Below are 25,631 nucleotides of genomic sequence, written 5' to 3'. Positions count from 1 at the left end.
CACGTCAGCCATGTTGCCTAGATCTTTCCACCTCACTTAATATAGACACTGAGAGAAAACCAAGGATCATAGCTGCATTAAGATACATGGGTTTTCTATTTAAAAAGTAGGCCTACAGGAATTGTTAGAGAAATAAATGTTTTTTTGCTCAAATCACCTGGAGGGCAACTCTGTAAAGTACGTGAAATTATTATTGCACACCGCCTAGTTAACGCATTCTGTTTGAAATACATGCGGTGTGCTTTGCATTCTGCCAGGGCATATGGAGAGAGAGGGGGAGAGACTTGTATTCAGGCTGAGTTATTGGGATGTTCGCTGATGGACATAGAGATAGCGAGGGACATTTACATTTCAAAGGCTTAGGGAGCCTGACTGTTCATTAATTACCAGCTCAATCTCCGACCCACAGCGGAGTGAAGGAGAGGCTATTTACTACCTGGTTTATTACCTGGTCAAATTAAGGAACATTTTAAACAACCTGACTGAGGCCAAGGCTTTACCTTTACAGGGCCACTCAAGACCCCCGTTCAATCGAAGCTCGGGTTTTTAGGTATTATGCCATCAATGACTTATCATCCATCTTTCTCTCTCTCTCTTCCTCTGTCCCTGTCTCTATCTTTCCCCCTCCTTGTCAACCCTCTCTCCAGGACCTCACTACACTGGTGGCCAACGGCACCATCAGCAGCAAACCCCCAGTGACCCTACGACTAGTCATCCCAGCCAGCCAGTGTGGCTCCCTCATCGGCAAGGGAGGGGCCAAGATCAGGGAGATCAGAGAGGTGAGAGACTTCAGAATAACTACCTGCATTCAGTTACCACAAGTTAACTATGGTCTCTATTCAATCCATATCGAGGAAGTTCAGCGTTACAGCATGATTGAAAATTGAAGGCAATGTTCCCACGTTAGCAGAGACTGCATTCATGGTATATGCTGCATATGTCAGCTCAATCGGAAATTACCCTTACATTTCTATCACATAATCTGTAATGTTTCAGCAATACAGATCGAATAGAGCCCTAAAGCAAAAACAAACTGGCACCCAGGCTAGCTAAATTGAGCATCCCCGTCATACCTCCCTATCACCTCTGTCCACAGCTTCGTATCTGGATGAGCTGACACTTGTTTAAAGAAAGCTGCAATAAAGGGATGATGATTGAGTTGGTGGAAAATATCAAAAAGATTGTTGACTTGAGGCAAGAAACAAGTCCCTTTAGAGTTTAAAAAAAGGCAGCCATTTTATGTGACTGTAGCCAGAGTGGGGAGATAGCTAGTCCCTTCCCTGATCAGCACTCCAGGCGACTATATGCCAGTCTGTTTCATGTCTGGTTTGTGTTTATCTCAGGGGCACTAAGCTACTATCGGGAACCAAACACGATATCCTGTGGTCAGGATGCGTTGTGTATTCTGTTTGTTCAAATAGAGTGGCAGTTGCACTGTGCTTTGACTCTACTGCAAGCTGATTTTACTTGCAGAGCACTGCTATTTGTATGCAGGTCTTTCCATCCGTCCATCCATGACCACCCAAGGTTTAGTGCTAAGCTTATCACAAAGTCACTAAGCTTACTCTGTGAAATGAGGGGGAAAACCCCTTTTTTCATCTCTGGGTCATTCCACAAAATGAGTCCCCTTTGATATTTTAAGTAGAAATTATGCACCGATGTTGGATTGTAAAAGCCTGTTATATTAAATGAAGTGCCCTTTAATATAGGCCACATGGAACATTCAATAAATATGATTTTTATTATGAATAAATTCAGTATTTTCTCTTTGTGCACTCTCTGTGACTTCTCTGAAGATTTTAATCCACTTAACTCCACCATCACTGTAAAGCCCTAGTTATTGTGTTACTCTGACAAAGTCATTTCTGAAGATTGTTATTTATTTCATGTGATTAGTGATTCATTTTAAGGTTAAAAAAATGTTCACCTGTCCCACATTGTAAGGTCTGTTTCATGAACTGAACTCTTGTTTTAATATGTTGTAACTATTCCTTTTTAAATATATTTTTCTAAAGAAACATTGAACATCTAATAGTTAAATCAGTGTAAAAGCAGGTAAGCTGGTTCTACTCTCTTTGGACATGTTCTCGTGTTTTGTGGTGGAAAACTGAGCGGGGCGAACATAACTCGTCAACCCTGTTACCCACAGATAGACAGGCTAGACATTTTTAAAGAAATCAATCAATTGTGAAGCTTGAATTCAATTGCCCCTCCCTGTTGCACACAACAAGTGTAACAGTATTTGTCGTCTGAAGAAGAAGAATCATCGGACCAAAGCGCAGCGTGGTAAGTGTTCATGCTTGTTTTATTAAAACTGAACACTATAACAAAAATAAACAAGAGAATAACCGAAACAGTCCTGTAAGGTGAAAACACTAAACAGAAATTAACTACCCACAAAAACCATGTGGGAAAAAGATACCTAAGTATGGTTCCCAATCAGAGACAACGATAGACAGCTGTCCCTGATTGAGAACCATACCCGGCCAAAACAAAGAAATACAAAACATAGAAAAAAGAACATAGAATGCCCACCCAAATCAGGGCGTGACAACAAGCTTCCATTCCCTTGTCACAAGAGGATTTATGGCTGATTGAAGATGAAATCGTCAACCCTGTTACGGTCAACCTTGTTACGGTCAACCCTGTTACTTTATTTGTCAAAAAATAAATGTGCCTCTTGAGATGGGAAAATATATTTTTTATTAAATTGAACATATGCTCGTCATGACAGAATGTAAAAATTAGGTGAAATAAATGTTTTTTTTTACTAAGTTACACTACCCAAACGGGACTCCTTTTGTGAAACGACCCTTCCATTTTTTGGGGTATTTTATTAGGATCCCCATTAGCTGTTGCAAAAGCAGCAGCTACTCTTCCTGGGTTCCGCACAAAACAGGAAACATAATACAGAATGACATAATACAGAATATCAATGGACAAGAACAGCATACATTTTTTTAAAAGGTCAACAAACCATAGAGATGGAACAATGTCAGTGTGATTATTAGAATGCCAAATCTTTCTGAATTGGTGTAATCCTTTCCTTAAACCCCTATCATTGGCAGAGTACCGGAGCACAGATACAGGTGGCAGGGGATTTGCTGCCAAACTCTACTGAGCGAGGGGTGACGATATCGGGGAGTCAGGACTCTGTAATCCAGTGTGTCAAGCTCATCTGCACTGTAATCCTGGAGGTAGGGCGCCATTTCTCTCCTTCTCCCTTTCCTATCCCCCTCACACACACACATCCATAACCATGGGTGGAATTCAATCAAACCTACACTGTTACTGGAGTAACAATAACAGTGTTTCTGCATTTGTGGCACAAGAGCAATGTTATATTTGTCCAGCTTGGGTGTTATCCATAGTGTTGATTTGATTGAATTACTGCCATACCAAGAATATAGATGAGAGGTAATAATAGCCACTAACAGTTCCACTAATCTGAGCCTTAGGGAAATGTGGAGCATCCGTCCTGAAGAGCCAGCTACAGTTAACTTCTCCTCGGCTCAGAACACATTAGTCAGCATCCTCTGGTCTTTGCTCGCGGACCCTATTAGACTCTGAGAAACGTTATTATGGAGCAGCGTGATGAGGCAGTCACAGAGGAAAGCACCCTGGCTCAAGTTTTCCATTGTTGGAAAAGAACATCAACCTCTCAACCCAAAAACAAACTGACCTGCATCAAAGTGTGTTCACCTTTTAACAACTGTTCTCTTGAGAAACAGGAGTGGGGGGAAAGGGAAAAAAACTACCCAGAGCAGTATTTCCTTCCAATGCGTACGTGCCGTGTACAAGTCCTTTTTGCATGGACCTGACTGCCTAACAGCTAGTTTGATCCAGTTTTCCAGGGCTTTCTTCAAAAGGCATACAACTTTCATTAGGATTCTCTTCCAGCGGGGTCTTGCTTTTGGCTTCAGGATGTAAATTATGCAAAGTTATACAAAGAATATGCTCCCGCAGAAAAGATGCTCCACATTTCCAGAAGACCATGCATCCTTATGATAAATTATACAACTTCCTGTGTGTTGTTTAACCCAATTTTTGTCTCATTTTGTAATTGGTGAGTTTATGAGTTCTCTCTGAATGGGATTAGGTTTTTGTCAGTTAAGTACGTGCGTGCGTGCGTGTGCGTACTCACGCGTGTGTGTGTGGGGGGGGGGGGGGGGGGGGGTGCAGTGCATTTGACATATCCAAAGGGATGTTGAACAATTTGAGTTGAAGGCTGAGATTACAAACCCAAGAACAATCCAATCAACCCCAAAGAGCTGCTGTTTCAATGGTTGAACTGTTCAATTAATGACTAATGCCACCATGAGAAAAACAAGGTGACAAATGTCATGTAAATGTCATTAGTAGTTTAATACACCATTCATTGTAATCCTGCTTCAATGCCATTTGCTCCATTTCTTTCCCTCCCACACAGCATAAGTGACACAACATTAGCTACATTTAAAAGATCAAATCCATCACACACATTTTTTACTTGCATTTGTCATATTTATTTTAGTGATAAAAGTGTTTCGATACGTCACCACACCAGACCCCTTGTCCTATGTTTGACTCCCCAGTCTCCTCCGAAAGGTGCTACTATTCCTTACCGGCCCAGCCTCTCCCCAGGAGCACTTCTCATCTCTGGCAACCAGGTGATAACGCCACAAACACATCCCTGTATAGACGTATCGTGTGAAATATAGTCCAGTGTACTTATTGAGGGACTTTAGAGCACCATTCTATGTAAGATCTCTTGATATGGTTCATGACCCAGTGTGAATACTAGAGGTTATTTTGCTACTTGGGGGTTGTATGTATTTGTGTGAGACTTGGGGGTTGTATGTACTTGTGTGAGACTTGGGGGTTGTATGTATTTGTGTGAGACTTGGGGGTTGTATGTATTTGTGTGAGACTTGGGGGTTGTATGTACTTGTGTGAGACTTGGGGGTTGTATGTACTTGTGTGAGTGTCAGAGGATGCGATTGGGGGTGGGGGAGATGTCAGGACCGCCATAGATTAAAACATTTTAGCCACTGTCTATAGACCTCTAGTGTTGGGCTGGACCGCGGTGGAGCCTGGTTGCTATGCCTGCCTGTCCTGGGGATCCAAACCCCTTTACAGTATATGAGCTGTCTGAGCCTCTGATATGGTATTGAGTTGAGAGTGCTCATAATAAGATATCAAATTAAACTGCAGGGTGAAGCTATGGTCAGAGGAAGATAAAGCACTTTAATGAATACAGAGCAGTGATAAGGAGTGTTTAAACGTGTAATTTGTCAGAGTAGAAAAATGAACTGGAATGGGAAACACTCAGCTGGATCGTGACCATAGGAGGCTGGTGGGTGGAGCTATAGGAGAACGGACTCATTGTAATGGCTGGAATGGAACGGTTTCCATATGTTTGATGTGTTTGACTCAGTTCAATTGATTCCATTCCAGCCATTACAATGAGTCCATCCTCCTATAGCTCTTTCCATTAGCCTCCTCTGATGGTAATTCATACCATTAGCCAGACAAAGAGAGTTAGACATGGAGCTCAAAGGACCACTATGGCCCTATTTGATCTTTAGTCCAGTTAATACACTCCAGAAGGAAGAAAAACATTATATATTAGTTTACATTTCAGTTGGAAAATGAATGTAGTCTGTGGGATTTACCAATATATCTGTATGGTTTTATGATGTTGAAAATGCTCTGGGATGGCACTTTAAAAGGCTAGTACTCCTTGATTTATTACATTAATTTAGCTTCCATGTTTTTACTATTAGTATGCCTGCTTTGCTTATCCTAGGTACTCTGTGTTTACAGCAGAGGAGGATGCTGGGAGGACCTATAAGAGGACAGATTAATTGTAATGGCTGTAATGGCATTAATGGAACGGAGTCAAACACATCAAACAGATGGGAACCACATGTTTTACTCCATTCCGTTTATTCCAGCCATTACAATGAACCCATCCTCCTATAGCTCAACCCACTAGCCTCCTCTGCTTTACAGTATGTAACGAATGAGCTTCCTTCATAAGCTAAATTAATATATGTTCTCCATGTGTGTCCTGTGTGTATGTTCAGGTGTTTGAGGCATCAGACTTTACCCCCCACCCTCTGTACTCAGTCTCCCAGGGGGGGCTTGACCTGCAGCAGGTGAGTAATAGATGAACTGAGGTTACACTAACATCTCAAACTATGAATACAAAAGTGGTCCAAAGTAGAACTTTGAGCTATAATAACATTGAACAAAATAACCATTTGATTAAAAGGGATTAAACGAAGTACATTTGATGTGGGAAGTACATGAAGCAGTTGACAGGCTACATGGTGTTCTAGAATAATCTTCACAGCTCAGTGTATGAGGTTGGTGTAGGGCACAGGTGTCAAACTCATTCCACGGGGGGCCAAGTGTCTGCGGGTTTTCGCTCCTCCCTTATACTTGATTGATGAATTAACATCACTAATTAGTTAGGAACTCCCCACACCTGGTTGTCTAGGGCTTTATTGAAAGGAAAAACCAAAAACCTGCAGACACTAGGCCCTCCGTGGAATGAGTTTGACACCCCTGGTGTAGGGTTTGAAAAGTGAATCTGGGATGTCAAAAAGTGGGTAACACATCATTGGCATGATATTCTAAAACAACAGCTGAGCCTAATCTGCAGCCATTGTTCCAACATAGCATCACAAACATGATAACTGCTGTGACTAAATACCACAAAGCACTCCATTACCCCTCTACCAACCATTTCATAATACCCCCTCATCTTTTCATATCAGTCTAACTGTCACAAAGAGGCTATAGGGACCTGGAGTTTATAACTCTAGAAACTATGCTAGTCAGTGCTGGTTGGATGCTCGTCAGAGCTGGTCTGACCAGCATGGTCTAGTTGGTCAAGGTGGTCTGACCAGCATGGTCTAGTTGGTCAAGGTGGTCTGACCAGCATGGTCAAGGTGGTCTGACCAGCATGGTCTAGCTGGTTTTGCTGGTGACCAGCCTTCACTGTGTTTTGGACACTGATGACCAGCCTTCGCTGTGTTTTGGACACTGGATTTTACAGTCAACAAAAATATAAACGCAACATGTAAAGTGTTGGTCCCATGTTTCATGAGCTGAAAAAAGAAAAATCACTTTTCCATACGCACAAAAAACATATTTCTCTCAAATGTTAAGCACAAATTTGTCTAAATCCTTTGCCAAGATAATCCATCCACCTGACAGGTGTGGCATATCAAGAAGCTGATTAAACAGCATGATCATTACACAGGTGCACCTTGTGCTGTAGCAATAAAAGGCCACAATAAAATGTGCCATTTTGTCACACAACACAATGCCACAGATGTCTCATCATTGTCATATTTCCCAGCATGCTCTATTGCAGTTGATATTTTGAATTGTCTGTACATTGATTTGTTATGTAATCTTATGCTACACAAAGGTAAATAACATTCATTTTTCTAAACTAATCCAATCTGTTAGTTGGACTTATTCAAACCGTAACTGAAATAGTTGTTCCAGTTTAGATGGTTTGGTAGTCTTGTTTATTTATTTATTTAAATATAAAAAAAATCCCTGGCAGACATTACACTTTTTTTTTGTGAGGGGAAAAAGTTCCAATTGTTGGATATCCCCACTCTGGCTCATTCCATAGGAATTAAACATCACTTTGCAAGCCAGCATGATGTGACTTGGTTTTTCATAAGCTGGTCACCAGTGTCCAAAACACAGCAATGGCTGGTCACCAACAAAAACACAGCGAAGACTGGTCACCAGCAAAAACACAGCAATGCACTGTGAAGACTGGTCACCATAAAAACACATTGCAGGCACCACGAAAACACAGCATAGACTGGTCACCAGCAAAACCACAGCATAGACTGGTCACCAGCAAAACCACAGCATAGACTGGTCACCAGCAAAACCACAGCATAGACTGGTCACCAGCAAAACCACAGCATAGACTGGTCACCAGCAAAACCAGCACCTACACTGGACCACCAGGGTCCTGACTGGCCCTGTACAGTACATACATGGATACTTTATGTAAAGCAACACATCTCTTCTTGTCTCTTCTTGATGTTCTCGGGGAGGTGAAACAGCCTGTGGTGATTCACACCTTAGCTAGCTATTGTAATCATTTATTTCAGAATGGCTCTGGGAGCCTCCACACGGTTGTTCTGATACATAACTGAACAAACAATTGTAAAAAATAAACATTTCCAGTGGTTAGATCTGGTCCCTTCTGTCAATTCTGATTATTGATTCTGCTGTGTCTCCTAGTGCTCAAAATATGACAGTATTGGCCATGGTCTGACCATGTTTCCTGTTCTTCCAGTTTATTGTGTGGTTTTGGTGCATAGTAGGGGCGCGTATACAACCTCTCCTCCAGATTATGGCCATGGAGTGGTAATACAAGTCAGACTGCTGCCGGCGTTCAGAATTTAGTTTAGCTAAGTGCTGTCTGGCCTGACCATGGGGATACATGGACACCACCCTGACTAATGAGAGAGCAGGAGGATAGAACTGAGGGCTGGGAGGAGGGGAGAGAGAGGAAGGGAAGAGAGAGGAGGGGAAGAGAGGGATGAGAGAGGAGGGGAAGAACGAGGAGATGGAGAAGAGAGAAAGGAGGGGAAGTCAGGGAAGGGGATGAGAGAGAGAGTAAAGGGAGAAGAAAGGAGAGAGAGTGCGAGAGAGTTGAGGTAACAGAGTGGAGTTACTACAGGAGGCACGTTACAGAGTATGGAGGTTGGTTAAATGGCAACCCCCTGATGATGTCCAACTTATATGTGCTACCTGTGCTGTGCTTATTACATTCATGCATTTTATGGAATTCATAATGAAGTTCATAAAAAGTATGACCAACTGTGATCCTTTGTAGCTCAGTTGGTAGAGCATGGTGGCGAGCTCAATTCCTGGGACAACCCAAATGTAAAATGTATGCACACATGACTGTAAGTTGCTTTTGATTAAAGTGTCTGCTAAATGGCAGTTATTATAAGACCTTCATAAGGCATTCTGTGTTTCTATTCTAAATCTTAGAAGTATTTGCCCCACACACTACATGACCAAAAGTATGTAGACAACTGCTCGTCGAACATCTCATTCCAAAATCAAAGGCATTAATATGTAGTTGGTCCCCCCTTTGCTGCTATAACAGCCTTCATCCTTCTGGGAAGGCTTTCCACAAGACGTTGGAACATTGCTAAGGGGACTTGCTTCCATTCAGCCACAAGAGCATTAGTAAGGTTGGGTGACTAGGCCTGGCTTGCAGTCGGCATTCCAATTCATCCCAAAGGTGTTCGATGGGTTTGAGGTCAGGGCTCTGTGCAGGCCATTCAAGTTCTTCCACACTGATCTCGACAAACCATTTCTGTATGGACCTTGCTTTGTGCACAGAGGCATTGTCATGCTAAAACAGGAAAGGGCCTTCCCCAAACTTTTGCCACGAAGTTGGAAGCACAGAATCATCTAGAATGTCCTTGTATGCTATATCATTAAGATTTCCCTTCACTGGAACTAAGGGGTCCGAACCATGAGAAACAGTCCCAGACCATTATTCCTCCTCCACCAAACCATACACAGTTTGCACTATGGATTCCAACAGGTAGCGTTCTCCTGGCATCCTCCAAACGCAGATTGGTCAGTCAGACTGCCAGATGGTGATGCGTGATTCGTCATTCCAGATAACGTGTTTCCACTGTTCCAGAGTCCAATGGCGGCAAGCTTTACATCACTCCAGCCGATGCTTGGCATTGCGCATGGTGATCTTAGGCTTGTGTGCGGCTGCTCGGCCATGGAAACTCCTTATATGAAGCTCCCGACAAACAGTTATTGTGCTGACGTTGCTTCCAGAGGTAGTTTGGAACTTGCTAGTGAGTGTTTCAATCGAGGACAGACGATTTTTACGTGCTACGTGCTTTAGCACTCGGTGGTCTTGTTCTGTAAGATTGTGTGGCCTACCACTTCACAGCTGAGCCGTTGTTACATCTAGATGTTTCCACTTCACAATAACAGTACTTCGATTTGACTGGAGCAACTCTAGCAAGGCAGAAATTTGACGAATTGTTGGATAGGTGGTATCCTATGACGGTGCCACGTTGAAAGTCACTGAGCTTTTCCCTAAGGCCATTCTACTGCCAATGTTTGTCTATGGAAATTGCATGGCTGTGTGCTCAATTTTATACACCTGTCAGCAACGGGTATGGCTGAAATAGCCAAATCCACTAATTTGAAGGGGTGTCCACATTTTTATATATGTAGTGTACTTAGCAATTGTTGATATAGTAAACTGTATAAATATGATATATCAGTGATGCACTTATATACACTGTCTGCTAAGTGGTTATTGGCATAACACTGTTTTATTACTGTCATTTGCCTAATGTAGAGTGATCTCTTCCAGGCCTACACTGTACAAAACCAATATGGCATTCCTCATACAGAGGTAAGTGGGGTTATATATACTGTAGTTACCGTTAGCAGTATAAATATACTTTCATTTATTTATTATACCGCAAAGTATCCAAACTGCTATTGAACTGTTACGAATAACCTTACAATCCCACTGTCATTTGATATGTTCTTTCTCCCTTTGTGTCCTAGTTGGCCAAGCTACATCAGCTATCCATGCAGCAGAACATGCAGCAGAACATGCAGCAGAACATGCAGCAGAACATGCAGCAGAGTACCATGTGCCAGCAGGCTACAACTATTCTACCCGGTATGAGTTTACATTTAACTATATGGATATTCACAAGGATAATAGTTGGTGTAGGTGTGAGTAGCAATAGTTAAAGCTGTAGGAGACTTAGGCATCGGACAGTATACATCCAGACCAGAACTAATGCCCTCTCTTGAATGCTGATCTTACTCAAAGCCAACCTGTTACACTAACTACACGAGCTAGATTTTGGCTTGATATTTACTGTAATCGTCTTTCATTCTATTAGTAATGTTGTCCTATCAGCTGCCAAATATCAGTCGCATCAACAGTTTGTCAGGGAAGAATGAGCAGAGATAGAACGTCTCCTGTTAAGATCTAGTATTTCTTTCTCCAGTAGTGAGAGGGAAGGGATCCATGTCATTAGCCCAGCTGATTATGTGCTTGTGGGAGTGAAGATGTGAAGAAGCTCCCAACAGTTCTCTCATAAATGGCTCTCCATATCTGGCAGTGAAAAGGGGAACTATTATAAGAAATGATGTGTTCCACCACAGTATCATAGAGCCTGGAGAAATAAAAGATAACCTGGCATGTTAAACAGAAGTCTATTCAAATGGAAATGAGCTGCTTAGCTAAATCTAGTCGTTATACCACCGAAAATATTTCTCATGTATCATGTCAGTTTTGCTGGTTTGCTTGACCTGCAAACCAAATGTAAAAGATGAGTATATGAATGACTGTATGAAAGGGTTTGTTAAGTCACGTATTCTCTCTCTCATTAGGAATGGACTCAAACTCATCGCAGGAGCTCCTTATTCCAAATGATGTAAGCAGTTAATTAAACAATATTACATTTTACATTTCAGTTATTTTATCAGACCTCCTTCGGGTTAAGCCTACTCCGGAGGTGAATTGAAATACCAATTAAATTCTAGGATTGGAATTGGAAAAATACTAATAGAACATAACTGCCACTTTTCAATCATTGAATGAGAATTTCAGTTTATCTCCTAAATTTACTTCATGAAATGGAATTTACTACCAACCTGAATGCTTTTAACCAGAACAATCTACCGAAGGCTTAATACCAAACAACACACCAAACAGCAGCAGAAGTCTACTGCAGGCTTAATACCAAACACACCAAACAGCACCAGAAGTCTACTGCAGGCTTAATACCAAACACACCAAACAGCACCAGAAGTCTACTGCAGGCTTAGTACCAAACAACACACCAAACAGCAGCAGAAGTCTACTGCAGGCTTAGTACCAAACACACCAAACAGCACCAGAAGTCTATTGCAGGCTTAATACCAAACACACCAAACAGCACCAGAAGTCTACTGCAGGCTTAATACCAAACACACCAAACAGCACCAGAAGTCTACTGCAGGCTTAAAACCAAACACACCAAACAGCACCAGAAGTCTACTGCAGGCTTAATACCAAACACACCAAACAGCAACAGAAGTCTACTGCAGGCTTAGTACCAAACACACCAAACAGCACCAGAAGTCTACTGCAGGCTTAATACCAAACAACAGCAGAAGTCTACTGCAGGCTTAATACCAAACAACAAACCAAACAGCAGCAGAAGTCTACTGCAGGCTTAGTACCAAACACACCAAACAGCAGCAGAAGTCTACTGCAGGCTTAATACCAAACAACAAACCAAACAGCAGCAGAAGTCTACTGCAGGCTTAGTACCAAACACACCAAACAGCAACAGAAGTCTACTGCAGGCTTAATACCAAACACACCAAACAGCAGCAGAAGTCTATTGCAGGCTTAATACCAAACACACCAAACAGCAACAGAAGTCTACTGCAGGCTTAATACCAAACACACCAAACAGCAGCAGAAGTCTACTGCAGGCTTAATACCAAACACACCAAACAGCAACAGAAGTCTACTGCAGGCTTAATACCAAACAACAAACCAAACAGCAGCAGAAGTCTACTGCAGGCTTAGTACCAAACACACCAAACAGCAACAGAAGTCTACTGCAGGCTTAATACCAAACAACACACCAAACAGCAGCAGAAGTCTACTGCAGGCTTAGTACCAAACAACACACCAAACAGCAGCAGAAGTCTACTGCAGGCTTAGTACCAAACAACACACCAAACAGCAACAGAAGTCTACTGCAGGCTTAATACCAAACACACCAAACAGCAGCAGAAGTCTACTGCAGGCTTAATACCAAACAACAAACCAAACAGCAGCAGAAGTCTACTGCAGGCTTAGTACCAAACACACCAAACAGCAACAGAAGTCTACTGCAGGCTTAATACCAAACAACAAACCAAACAGCAGCAGAAGTCTACTGCAGGCTTAGTACCAAACACACCAAACAGCAGCAGAAGTCTACTGCAGGCTTAATACCAAACAACAAACCAAACAGCAGCAGAAGTCTACTGCAGGCTTAGTACCAAACACACCAAACAGCAACAGAAGTCTACTGCAGGCTTAATACCAAACAACAAACCAAACAGCAGCAGAAGTCTACTGCAGGCTTAGTACCAAACACACCAAACAGCAACAGAAGTCTACTGCAGGCTTAATACCAAACACACCAAACAGCAACAGAAGTCTACTGCAGGCTTAATACCAAACACACCAAACAGCAGCAGAAGTCTACTGCAGGCTTAATACCAAACACACCAAACAGCAGCAGAAGTCTACTGCAGGCTTAGTACCAAACACACCAAACAGCAACAGAAGTCTACTGCAGGCTTAATACCAAACAACAAACCAAACAGCAGCAGAAGTCTACTGCAGGCTTAGTACCAAACACACCAAACAGCAACAGAAGTCTACTGCAGGCTTAATACCAAACACACCAAACAGCAACAGAAGTCTACTGCAGGCTTAATACCAAACACACCAAACAGCAGCAGAAGTCTACTGCAGGCTTAATACCAAACACACCAAACAGCACCAGAAGTCTACTGCAGGCTTAATACCAAACACACCAAACAGCACCAGAAGTCTACTGCAGGCTTAATACCAAACACACCAAACAGCAGCAGAAGTCTACTGCAGGCTTAATACCAAACACACCAAACAGCAGCAGAAGTCTACTGCAGGCTTAATACCAAACACACCAAACAGCAACAGAAGTCTACTGCAGGCTTAATACCAAACACACCAAACAGCACCAGAAGTCTACTGCAGGCTTAATACCAAACACACCAAACAGCAACAGAAGTCTACTGCAGGCTTAATACCAAACACACCAAACAGCAACAGAAGTCTATTGCAGGCTTAATACCAAACACACCAAACAGCAACAGAAGTCTACTGCAGGCTTAATACCAAACACACCAAACAGCAACAGAAGTCTACTGCAGGCTTAATACCAAACAACACACCAAACAGCACCAGAAGTCTACTGCAGGCTTAGTACCAAACAGCAGCAGAAGTCTATTGCAGGCTTAAAACCAAACACACCAAACAGCAACAGAAGTCTACTGCAGGCTTAATACCAAACACACCAAACAGCACCAGAAGTCTACTGCAGGCTTAATACCAAACACACCAAACAGCACCAGAAGTCTACTGCAGGCTTAATACCAAACAACAGCAGAAGTCTATTGCAGGCTTAATACCAAACAACAGCAGAAGTCTATTGCAGGCTTAATACCAAACAACACACCAAACAGCACCAGAAGTCTACTGCAGGCTTAATACCAAACACATCAAACAGCAGCAGAAGTCTATTGCAGGCTTAAAACCAAACACACCAAACAGCAACAGAAGTCTATTGCAGGCTTAAAACCAAACACACCAAACAGCACCAGAAGTCTATTGCAGGCTTAAAACCAAACACACCAAACAGCAACAGAAGTCTATTGCAGGCTTAAAACCAAACACACCAAACAGCACCAAAAGTCTACTGCAGGCTTAAAACCAAACACACCAAACAGCAACAGAAGTCTATTGCAGGCTTAAAACCAAACACACCAAACAGCAACAGAAGTCTATTGCAGGCTTAAAACCAAACACACCAAACAGCAACAGAAGTCTATTGCAGGCTTAAAACCAAACACACCAAACAGCACCAGAAGTCTATTGCAGGCTTAAAACCAAACACACCAAACAGCACCAGAAGTCTATTGCAGGCTTAAAACCAAACACACCAAACAGCACCAGAAGTCTATTGCAGGCTTAAAACCAAACACACCAAACAGCACCAGAAGTCTATTGCAGGCTTAATACCAAACACACCAAACAGCAGCAGAAGTCTATTGCAGGCTTAATACCAAACACACCAAACAGCAACAGAAGTCTACTGCAGGCTTAATACCAAACACACCAAACAGCACCAGAAGTCTATTGCAGGCTTAAAACCAAACACACCAAACAGCAGCAGAAGTCTACTGCAGGCTTAATACCAAACAGCAGCAGATGTCTATTGCAAGCTTAATACCAAACACACCAAACAGCAGCAGAAGTCTACTGCAGGCTTAATACCAAACACACCAAACAGCAACAGAAGTCTACTGCAGGCTTAAAACCAAACACACCAAACAGCACCAGAAGTCTACTGCAGGCTTAATACCAAACACACCAAACAGCAGCAGAAGTCTATTGCAGGCTTAAAACCAAACACACCAAACAGCAACAGAAGTCTACTGCAGGCTTAATACCAAACACACCAAACAGCAGCAGAAGTCTACTGCAGGCTTAAAACCAAACACACCAAACAGCAACAGAAGTCTATTGCAGGCTTAATACCAAACACACCAAACAGCAGCAGAAGCAGGAACATCATATCACACATGTAAACAACTCCGATGCTTAAAGGTTCAAGGCGTGCGAGAGACTGTGGTCTTGGGTAACATCAAAGGTGGGAAAGGGAAACATCTTGGCAACATACAAATTACCCAAGTCATTCTAACCCCAGAGTAACCCAAGGTCGTGGGCATTTTGAACCGATATGGATCCGTTGGTGTTATTGTCTGGGTTCCAGCTGCAGTGTCTCGGAGTGACTCCCATGAGTACCCAGTTAATCCTCTCTTGTTCCCTGACCTACTTACACACTCTCTCTCTGCTGTCAAAACAGACAATAAAAAACAGCCAGAGATCCTCTCCCTCTCACTCAGACACAGCATGTGATGCCTCTCCAATCACAGAGCAAGAGATGCAGGAAAACATTGGGAAAGGCACTACCCAGATTTGTCCTCTGTGATGATCTAGCACTGACTGGCATAGTCTGTCCAACTGTGTGAATTGATCAGACTTCATATACTCTACAATCTTGAACTGAATCGTTCCATGACAGAGTGCAATAAGCTCTCCTGTTTAAGATGACATGCCAACCAACCAGAAATAACTCTTGAACAATGTCACCACTTCTCTCCAGGAAACCCTTAAGTATCAAACCTTCCAATCAGTCAGTGGAATGGCTGGTACTGTAGAGTGGGGTGCATGACAGGGACAGCTGAGTCTAAGCTCCAGCCATTGTTCCAGAGAGGACTTATAGCCATGGATGAGCCCTCTGTCTCTGTGTCTCTGGCTCTCTCAGGCATAGCAGAAACCAAAGACCGCAGACCAGTGGAGGATTTAGGATCCATTCTCAGAGGTGCAGTGGGAGATTTAGGCTGGGTGCATCTCAATATTCTAAAACGGTTTCCTCTCCTCATCTGCTTTATTTTATCTTCATCTGCTCTGATCTGAATACATAGAAGCGGTGAAAGCGATACGGTGTGCACACACCAGGTATTTGCTTTCCCCTGTCTTTCCCTTCCATACTAGTGCAGCTGAATAAAGAGAAAGAGAAGGAGGGAGGAGGCTACATAGATGAGCGAGAGAGAAAGAGAGAGAGAGAGAAAGAGAGAGAGAGAGAAAGATTGAGGAAGAGCTTTAGTCAGCAGTACTTCTGCCCAGGGAAGATTTAGCCTGGAGAAAAATGGTGACTCCCCCACCACCCCATCCTTCTTCCTGTGTCCTTTCAAATTTCAAATTCAGCTGGAATTGTAGGAGAATATAGGCCAGTTACAGTAACAGCTGAGGTGATGCATGCAGTGTTACTGTACTGTGTATGTCCTGCTTAGCAATGGTAATCACTAATGAACACAGTGGTCTATTACCTGCATGTTATTATGCTGGCTCTACACTAAATCCGGAAGCCCCTAGAGATCCTACACTACCTCTGAAAACATTCAAAACAAGCCTTCTACTCAACATTGTTTTGGGATTACAATGGCCTAGACAGAAGTCTTCCTATACTTCCAATGCAGTTTGTTTTTCACAATCAATTAAGCATCAAGACAAATTGATTCAAGTTGCTCAGAACTAATGTATTGTTCTGATGTATTGATTCTCCCTCCCAGCAGGGGAGAGTCCTGGTCATTATCTCTGATCCTAGGTCTGTGCTAGTGCTGCTCATCGTCTCCCTGGGTTGCTCTTTAGCCTGGCTGGGCTGTACCAACACCTAGCTAGCTGCTCCCTGAATAATATGATGTGCCAATAATAGCCAGGGAGACCAACCATGATGCTGTGCGAACAATGAAATGCTGCTGAGCAGGACAGTGACTTCTCAGGAAGGAATATGAATTATAGGGAGAAGGACAGGAGCAGGAGAACAGTGTGTGTGTGGGGCGCAGTGGCCACTATCAGTCATCCGTTGTTAAGCTGCCAAAGCACACATACTGGAAGTACTCCATCACCGTCTAGGCCTCTCGCCGTTTATCTGACAGCATAACCTCTACCTCTGGGGCCTGACACCCTGCTCTCAGGCTTAGACCCTGGGCCTATACACTGATCCTTAAGCCTAGGTTTCAGAATGGTTCCAGATAAACAAACTGGTGGGAATGAAATGGAACAAGTCACATCCACTAGATTCCTAATTGATGTTCTAATTGATGAAAAGTTATCCTGGAAAGATCATATTACATTTGTCTGCAACAAAGTGATTAAATGTTGTTGGTATCATCAGAAAGATTAGTGGTTTGGTTTATGAGGCTTGCTTCCTAACTCTTTACTATAGCTTAACTTACCCATATCTCATTTGCTGTAATATTGTCTGGGCCATTACATATGCCTCCTACCTACATATGCCACCTCCTCTAATTATCTGGTTCCATCTGCACCTTTGTTGAAGAAACTCAATATCTTGTCTATTTACGACATCAATGTACGCCAACTGTGCATTTTCATCGACAAATACGGATACCTCCCAGACAGTTTACCTAAATCCTTCAATGGAGTTTGACAGATTATTTCTGAAACCCATCTATATAACACAAAACATTGCGATATCCTTCACCCTCCCCACTGCCGCACCTCACATAGTCAATTATCTATCAGATACAGAGGTACCATACTCTGGAATCCTTATCTTCACGTTGCAAAAACCTCACCCTCTTTCAATAACTTCAAGCCAAACTGGGGGTCAACCTGAAGAACCAGACTATTTAAACAAACATGTATTGTTTGTTTTTTGGGGGGTGGGTGATTGCTGATCAGTTCATTTGTACCTTTATAATTAGTAGGTTTTGTTATCTGATTTAACATCCCTTTTTTATATACTTACACAGTACCAGTCAAATGTTTGGACAAACCTACACAATCAATGTTTTTTCTTAATTTTTTATATTTTCTACATTGTAGAATAATAGTGAAGAGATCAAAACTATGAAATAAAACAAATGGAATCATGTAGTAACCAAAAAGTGTTAAACAAATCAAAATATATTATATATTTGAGATTCTTCTAAGTAGCCACCCTTTGCCTTGATGACAGCTTTGCACACTCTTGGCATTCTCTCAACCAGCTTCACCTGAAATGCTTGTCCAACAGTCTTGAAGGAGTTCCCACATATGCTGAGCACTTGTTGCCTGCTTTTCCTTCCCTCTGCGGTCCAACTCATCCCAAACCATCTTGGGGTTGAGTTTGAGTGATTGTGGAGGCCAGGTCATCTGATGCAGCACTCCATCACTCTCCTTCTTCGTCAAATAGCCCTTACACAGCCTGGAGGTGTATTGGGTCATTGTCCTGTTGAAAAACAAATGATAGTCCCACTAAGCGCAAACCAGTTGTGATCTCAAATACCGACTCAAGGACAGATTTCCACCTAGTCTAATGTCCATTGCTTGTGTTCCTTGGCCCAAGCAAGTCTCTTCTTCTTATTGGTGTCCTTTAGTAATGGTTTCTTTGCAGAAATTCGACCATGAAGGCCTGATACACGCAGTTGATGTTGAGATGTGTCTGTTTCTTGAACTCTGTGAAGAATTTATTTTCAATTTCTGCAATTTCTGAGGCTGGTAATTCTAACGAACTTATCCTCTGCAGCAGAGGTAACTCTGGGTCTTCCTTTCCTGTGGCGGTCCTCATGAGAGCCATTTTCATCATAGCGCTTGAAGGTTTTTGCGACTGCACTTAAAGAAACATTCAAAGTTCTTGAAATTTTCCAGATTGACTGACCTTCATGTCTTAAAAGAAATGATGGACGGTCGTTTCTCTTTGTTTATTTGAGCTGTTCTTGCCATAATATGGAGTTGGTCTTTTAGCCAATTTCCCAAATTTTTTAAGTTTAAAATGGAACCTTTATTTAACGAGGCAAAGAGTTAAAGCAACTCTCAGTTAAGAACAAATTCTAATTTACAATGACTGCCTACACCGACCAAACCCGGATGACGCTGGGCCAATTGTGCACCGCCCTATGGGACTCCCAATCACGGCCGGTAGTGACGCCTCTAGCACTAAGATGCAGTGCCTTATACCGCTGCGCCACTCAGGATAGGACTATCTTCTATATACCACCCCCAACTTGTCACAACACAAATGATTGATTCAAACGCATTAAGAAGGAAAGAAATTCTACAAATTAACAAGGCCTTTTAATTTAAAAGCCTTCCAGGTGACTACCTCATGAAGCTGGTTGAGAGAATGCAAAGCTGTCATCAAGGCAAAGGGTGGCTACTTTGAGGAATCTCAAATATAAAATATATTTTGATTTGTTTAACACTTTTTCGGTTACTACATGAATTCATATGTGATATTTCATATTTTTAATGTCTTTACTATTATTCTACAATGTAGAAAATAGTAAAAATAAAGAAAAACCCTGGAATGATTAGATGTGCCCAAACTTTTGACTAGTACTGTATATTGTAAATAGTTTTTTTGTGGTGTGGTTTTCATATAAGCCCTTGGGCTTCCAACCACACCTGCACCCTTTTTTAAAAACTTTATTTTATCTGTATTGTTGTTTATCATTTATTTTCTTTGGTGCAATTTCTTTTAACCTAAACCTAGCATTATTCTCTGGCCTTGGCCCTGCTGAGAATGTATTGTTCTCCAACAGAGCAAAGCTCCAAGACAACAGAAACCAATTTTAAAAATCAGCTAAGACCCCGAATGAACTGATGTCAGCATCATGTAAACTAATGTCAGCATCTTATAAACTAATATCATCATCTTATAAACTAATGTCATCATCTTATAAACTAATTGCAGTATCATATAAACTAATTTCAGTATCATATAAACTAATATCATCATCTTATAAACTAATGTCATCATCTTATATACTAATGTCAGCATCTTATAAACTAATGTCAGCATCTTATAAACTAATGTCAGCATTTTATAAACTAATATCATCATCTTATAAACTAATATCATCATCTTATAAACTAATGTCATCATCTTATAAACTAATGTCAGCATCTTATTAACTAATGTCAGCATCTTATTAACTAATGTCAGCATCATATAAACGAATGTCATCATCTTATAAACTAATGTCAGCATCTTATAAACTAATGTCAGTATCATATAAACTAATGTCAGCATCTTATAAACTAATGTCAGCATCATATAAACTAATGTCAGCATCTTATAATCTAATGTCAGATAAAAAGAGACTACACAAACCAGCCGGGTGTTATGTTTTGAATTATTTTCCCATTAGGTTTTCTATTAGCCGAGAGATACCTCTATTCTGGGTCGTGTTCGGGAAGTGATTTGTTTGCGAAGTCGCCACGGTGATGGAAATCAATAACCTTTTAGCCATTCAGATTAATGAGAGGCAAATGTGCCCCCTCTCTCTCTCCTGTTTGTTTTACTGGGGCATGGAGCACTGCAATTAAGGAAGAGGTTGGAAAAACTGTGTGTTTGGCATACATGATAGATGACGGGGCCATTGCAGACAAACAATGTGATCACAATGTTTAGAGAGGTGTGTATTTCATACACTGACTGTAGAAGGCCAATAATAACATGTATACACATTCTCAGCACAAGCTTTCACAAGTATTGTCTGCAGTTTATCATTATTAATAGTTAGCATAATAAGCATCATCAACACCACTGTCATATAGCCTACAGTAGCTTTGTTTGATGTATTGCAATATTGAGACTTTTGAAACAACTCTCGAAACAATTGCAACGTAATAAATAACTCTTAGACAATCTGAATGCAATCAAGTGCTGAGACTCTGCACAGATATCCACTGCATATAGCTGTCCACCCATCCACCCCTCCACTCCTCCATCCATCTATCTCTTGCAGCTGATAGGCTCGATCATCGGCCGGCAGGGCGCTAAGATCAATGAGATCAGGCAGATGTCGGGGGCTCAGATCAAGATTGGCAGCCAGCTAGAAGGGACCAGTGACCGTCACGTCACCATTACAGGCACACCAATCAGCATCAACCTGGCCCAGTACCTCATCACCTCCTGGTAAGGCCATTGGCCGATGCGATCCAGGCTAACCAATCAGTGCCGGGGGAGGGAGAGGGGATTCTGTCTCCATAACTGTTAAGGGCAAAGGTTAAACGTGATTTTTCTGTGTTTTATATATATTTTCACGCTATGAGGATTAATAGGGTGAAAATTGTGATATGCCCTTTTAGTGTAAGAGCTGTTTGTAAAACCGACTGAAATTTCTACCTGTTTTGATTGGGTAGAGTTTTGGCCTGCTTTGTGACATCACCAGGCGCTAAATTAGTTAAGGGACCAATAAGAAAGAGTTCCAAACCTCTCTGCCAATAACGGCTAGTTTTCAGTTTCCCCCTCTCCACTCAGACCACTCTCAGACAGTCCTAGCTAAATTATTGCATGAGAAATTGTTATTTGCTAAGAATCTACACTGAACAAAAATATAAACGCAACATGTAAAGTGTTGGTCCCATGTTTCATGAGCTGAAATAAAAGATCCCAGAAGCTCAAAAGGCTAATTTCTCAAATTTTGTGCACAAAATTGATGAGCTACGATTAAGATTGTCCTACCAACGGGACATTAAAAACTGCAACATCTTATGTGCGATGTCTAATATTAAAGAAGTCTTGAGGAATTGCTCGCCTGAGGTATAGTACCTTATGATAAGCCGTAGACCGCATTATCTACCAAGAGTTCTCATCTATATTATTTGTAGCCGCCTATTTACCACCACAGAACGAAGCTGGCACTAAGACCGCTCTCTACCAACTCTATAAGGCCATAAGCAAAGAAAATGCTCACAAAGAAGCGGCGCTCCTAGTGGCCGGGGACTTTAATGCAGGCAAACTTAAATCACACTACCAACATGTCACATGTGCAACCAGAGAAAATAAAATCCTAGACCACCTTTACTCCACACACAAATCTGCAAATCTGACCATAATAATATCCTCCTGATTCCTGCTTACAAGCGAAAACTAAAGCAGGAAGTACCAGTGACTCGCTCAATACAGTAGTGGTCAGATGACGCGGATGCTACACTACAGGACTGTTTTGCTAGCACAGACTGGAATATGTTCCGGGATTCATCCAATGACATTGAGGAGTGCACCACCTCAGTTATCGACTTCATCAATAAGTGCATTGACGACGTTGTCCCCACAGTGACTGTACGTGCATACCCAAATCAGAAGTCATGGATTACAGGCAACATCTGCACGGAAAGGGTAGAGCTACCGCTTTCAAGGAGCGGGAGACTAATCCGGGCGCTTATAAGAAATCCCACTATGTCCTCAGATGAACCATCGAACAAGCAAAGCGGCAATACAGGATTAAGATTGAATCCTACTACACCGGCTTTGACGCTCGTCGGATGTAGCAGGGCTTGACAACTATTACAGACTACAAAGGGAAGCACAGCCGCGAGCTCCCCAGTGACTCAAGCCTACCAGACGAGCTAAATGCCTTTTATGCTCGATTCGAGGTAAGCAACACTGAAGCATGCAGTGAACATGCACGAGAGCACCAGCTGTTCTGGATGACTGTGTGATAACGCTCTCGGTAGCCGATGTGAACAAAAACAGGTCAACATTCACAAAGCCGCTGGGCCAGACGGATTATCAGGATGTGTACTCAAAGCATGTGCTGACCAACTGTCAAGTGTCTTCACTGACATTTTCAACCTCTCCCTGACCAGGTCTGTAATACCTACATGTTTCAAGCAGACCACCATAGTCCCTGTGTCCAAGGAAGTGAAGATAACCTTCCTAAATTATTACCGTTCCGTGGCACTCACATCGGTAGCCATGAAGTGCTTTGAAAGGCTGGTCATGGCTCACATCAACAGCATTCTCCCGTACACCCTAGACCCACTCCAATTCGCATACCACCCCAAAGGATCCACAGATGACGCAATCTCAATCGCACTCCACACTGCCCTTTCTCACCTGGACAAAAGGAATACCTATGTGAGAATGCTGTTCATTGACTACAGCTCAGCGTTCAACACCATAGTGCCCACGAAGCTCATCACTAAGCTAAGGACTGATCACCTCCCTCTGCAACTGGATCCTGAACTTCCTGACGGGCTGCCCCCAGGTGGTAAGAGTAGGCAACAACACGTCTGACACGCTGATCCTTAACACTGGGGGCCTTAAGGGGTGTGTACTTAGTCCCCTCCTGTATTCCCTGTTCATCCACAACTACGTGTCCAAACACGATTCCAACACCATCATTAAGTTTGCAGACGACACAACAGTGGTAGGCCTGATCACCGACAACGACGAGACAGCCTATAGGGAAGAGGTCAGAGAATTGACAGTGTGGTGCCATGACAACAACCTCTCCTTCCGTGTGAGCAAGACAAAGGAGCTGATCGTGGACTACAGGAAAAGGTGGGCCGAACAGACCCCCATTAACATCGACAGGGCTGTAGTGGAGCAGGTCGAAAGTTTCAAGTTCCTTGGTGTCCACATCACCAACAAACTATCATGGTCCAAACATACCAAGACAGTCGTGAAGAGGGCACGACCAAACCTTTTCCCCCTCAGGAGACTGAAAAGATTTGGCATGGGTCCCTAGATCTTCAAAAGGTTCTACAGCTGCACCATCGAGAGCATCCTAACCGGTTGCATCACCGCCTGGTATGGCAACTGCTCGGCATCTGACCGTAAGGCCCTACAGAGGGTAGTGCGATCGGCCCAGTACATCACTGGGGCCAAGCTTCCTGCCATCCAGGACCTATAAAATAGGCAGTGTCAGAGGGGTGCCCATAAAATTGTCAGAGACTCCAGTCACCCAAGTTATAGACTGTTTTCTCTACTACTGCATGGTAAGCGGTACCGGAGTGCCAAGTCTAGGACCAAAAGGCTCTTCAACAGCTTCTACCCCAAAGCCATAAGAGACTGTTGAACAATTCATTTAAAAAATCGTCTCCGGACAATTTACATTGACCACCCCCCCACTGACTCGGTACCGGTGCCCCTTGTATATAGCCTCGTTATTGTTATTCTTATTGTGTTACTTTTTATTATTACTTTTTATTTTAGTCTAATTGGTAAATATTTTTTTTTAGCTCTTCTTGAAATGCACTGTTGGTTAAGGGCTTCTAAGTAAGCATTTCACAGTAAAGTCTACACTTGTTGTATTCGGCGCATGTGACAAATAAAGTTTGATTTGATTTGAAGAAAAGGTCACTCTAAAATGTGCAGTTTTGTCACACAACACAATTCCACAGATGTCTCAAGTTTTGAGGGAGCATGCAATTGGCATGCTGACTGCAATTGGCATGCTGACTGCAGGAATGTCTACCAGAGTTGTTGCCAGAGAATTTAATGTTAATTTCTCTACCATAAGCCACCACCAAAATGTGCAGTACGTCCAACCAGCTTCACAACCACAGACCACGTGTATGGTGTCGTGGGCAAGCGGTTTGCTTTTGTCAACGTTGTGAACATAGTGGCCCATGGTGGTGGTGGGGTTGTGGTATCAGCAGGCATAAGCTACGGACAATGAACGCAATTGTATTTTATTGAATTTGAATGCACAGAGATACCGTGACGTGATCCTGAGGCCCACTGTCTTGCCGTTCATCCACTGCCATCACCTCATGTTTCAGCATGATTATGCATGGCCCAATGTCACAAGGATCTGTGCACAATTCCTGGAAGCTGAAAATGTCCCAGTTCTTCAATGGCCCACATACTCAGACATATCACCCATTGAGCATGTTTGTGATGCTCTGGAATGTTGTATATGACAGCGTGTTCCAGTTCCCGCCAATATCCAGCAACTTTGCACAACCATTGAAGAGGAGTGAGAGAACATTTAACAGGCCACAATCAACAGCCTGATCAACTCTATGCAAAGGATATTTTGCGCTGCATGAGGCAAATGGTGGTCACACCAGATACTGACTGGTTTTCTGATCCACGCCCCTACCTTTTATTTAAGGTATCTGTGACCAACAGATGCATATCTGTATTCCCAGTCATGTGAAATCCATAGATTAGGGCCTAATTCATTTATTTCAATTGACTGATTTCCTTATATGAACTTTAACTCAGTAAAATCTTTGAAATTGTTGCATTGTTGCATGCAGTATTTTTTTGGGATCTTTTTTTACCATTTTAATTGAAAAAAATAACAGTACTTCATTGTTGCAACCATTGTTTATTTAGATAAAATGGCTGCATTGGACCTTTAAATAACATGGTGATATGCGGTAATGATGTCATTGTGCTCTTGTTCTGGTAATAATCCCTTAGAGAATTCATAGATCTGTATTGTATTGCAATGTATTGCATTGTACTGTA

General features: G+C 42.4%; 1 protein-coding gene across 3 annotated transcripts in view; it reads left to right on the top strand.

The window, feature by feature from the left end:
• Window positions 1-25,631, top strand: part of LOC129861086 (poly(rC)-binding protein 4-like) — a 60,795-nt gene that overhangs the window by 34,079 nt on the left and 1,085 nt on the right. For 2 of the 3 annotated variants that reach the window (XM_055932192.1, XM_055932193.1), the window contains exons 6-13: window positions 648-779; window positions 3,069-3,197; window positions 4,575-4,649; window positions 6,069-6,140; window positions 10,373-10,429; window positions 10,588-10,705; window positions 11,428-11,471; window positions 21,169-21,338. In XM_055932192.1, the coding sequence (XP_055788167.1) occupies window positions 648-779; window positions 3,069-3,197; window positions 4,575-4,649; window positions 6,069-6,140; window positions 10,373-10,429; window positions 10,588-10,705; window positions 11,428-11,471; window positions 21,169-21,338 (797 nt within the window). The remainder of the gene's footprint in view (window positions 1-647; window positions 780-3,068; window positions 3,198-4,574; window positions 4,650-6,068; window positions 6,141-10,372; window positions 10,430-10,587; window positions 10,706-11,427; window positions 11,472-21,168; window positions 21,339-25,631) is intronic. The other variant, XM_055932194.1, reaches the window with a different exon arrangement.

This window comes from Salvelinus fontinalis, chromosome 8 (genome assembly GCF_029448725.1).
Source record: "Salvelinus fontinalis isolate EN_2023a chromosome 8, ASM2944872v1, whole genome shotgun sequence".
NCBI classification, from domain to species: Eukaryota; Metazoa; Chordata; class Actinopteri; order Salmoniformes; family Salmonidae; genus Salvelinus; species Salvelinus fontinalis.
Note: the sequence above shows the minus strand (reverse complement) of the source record. Positions and strands in the feature narration are given on the sequence as shown.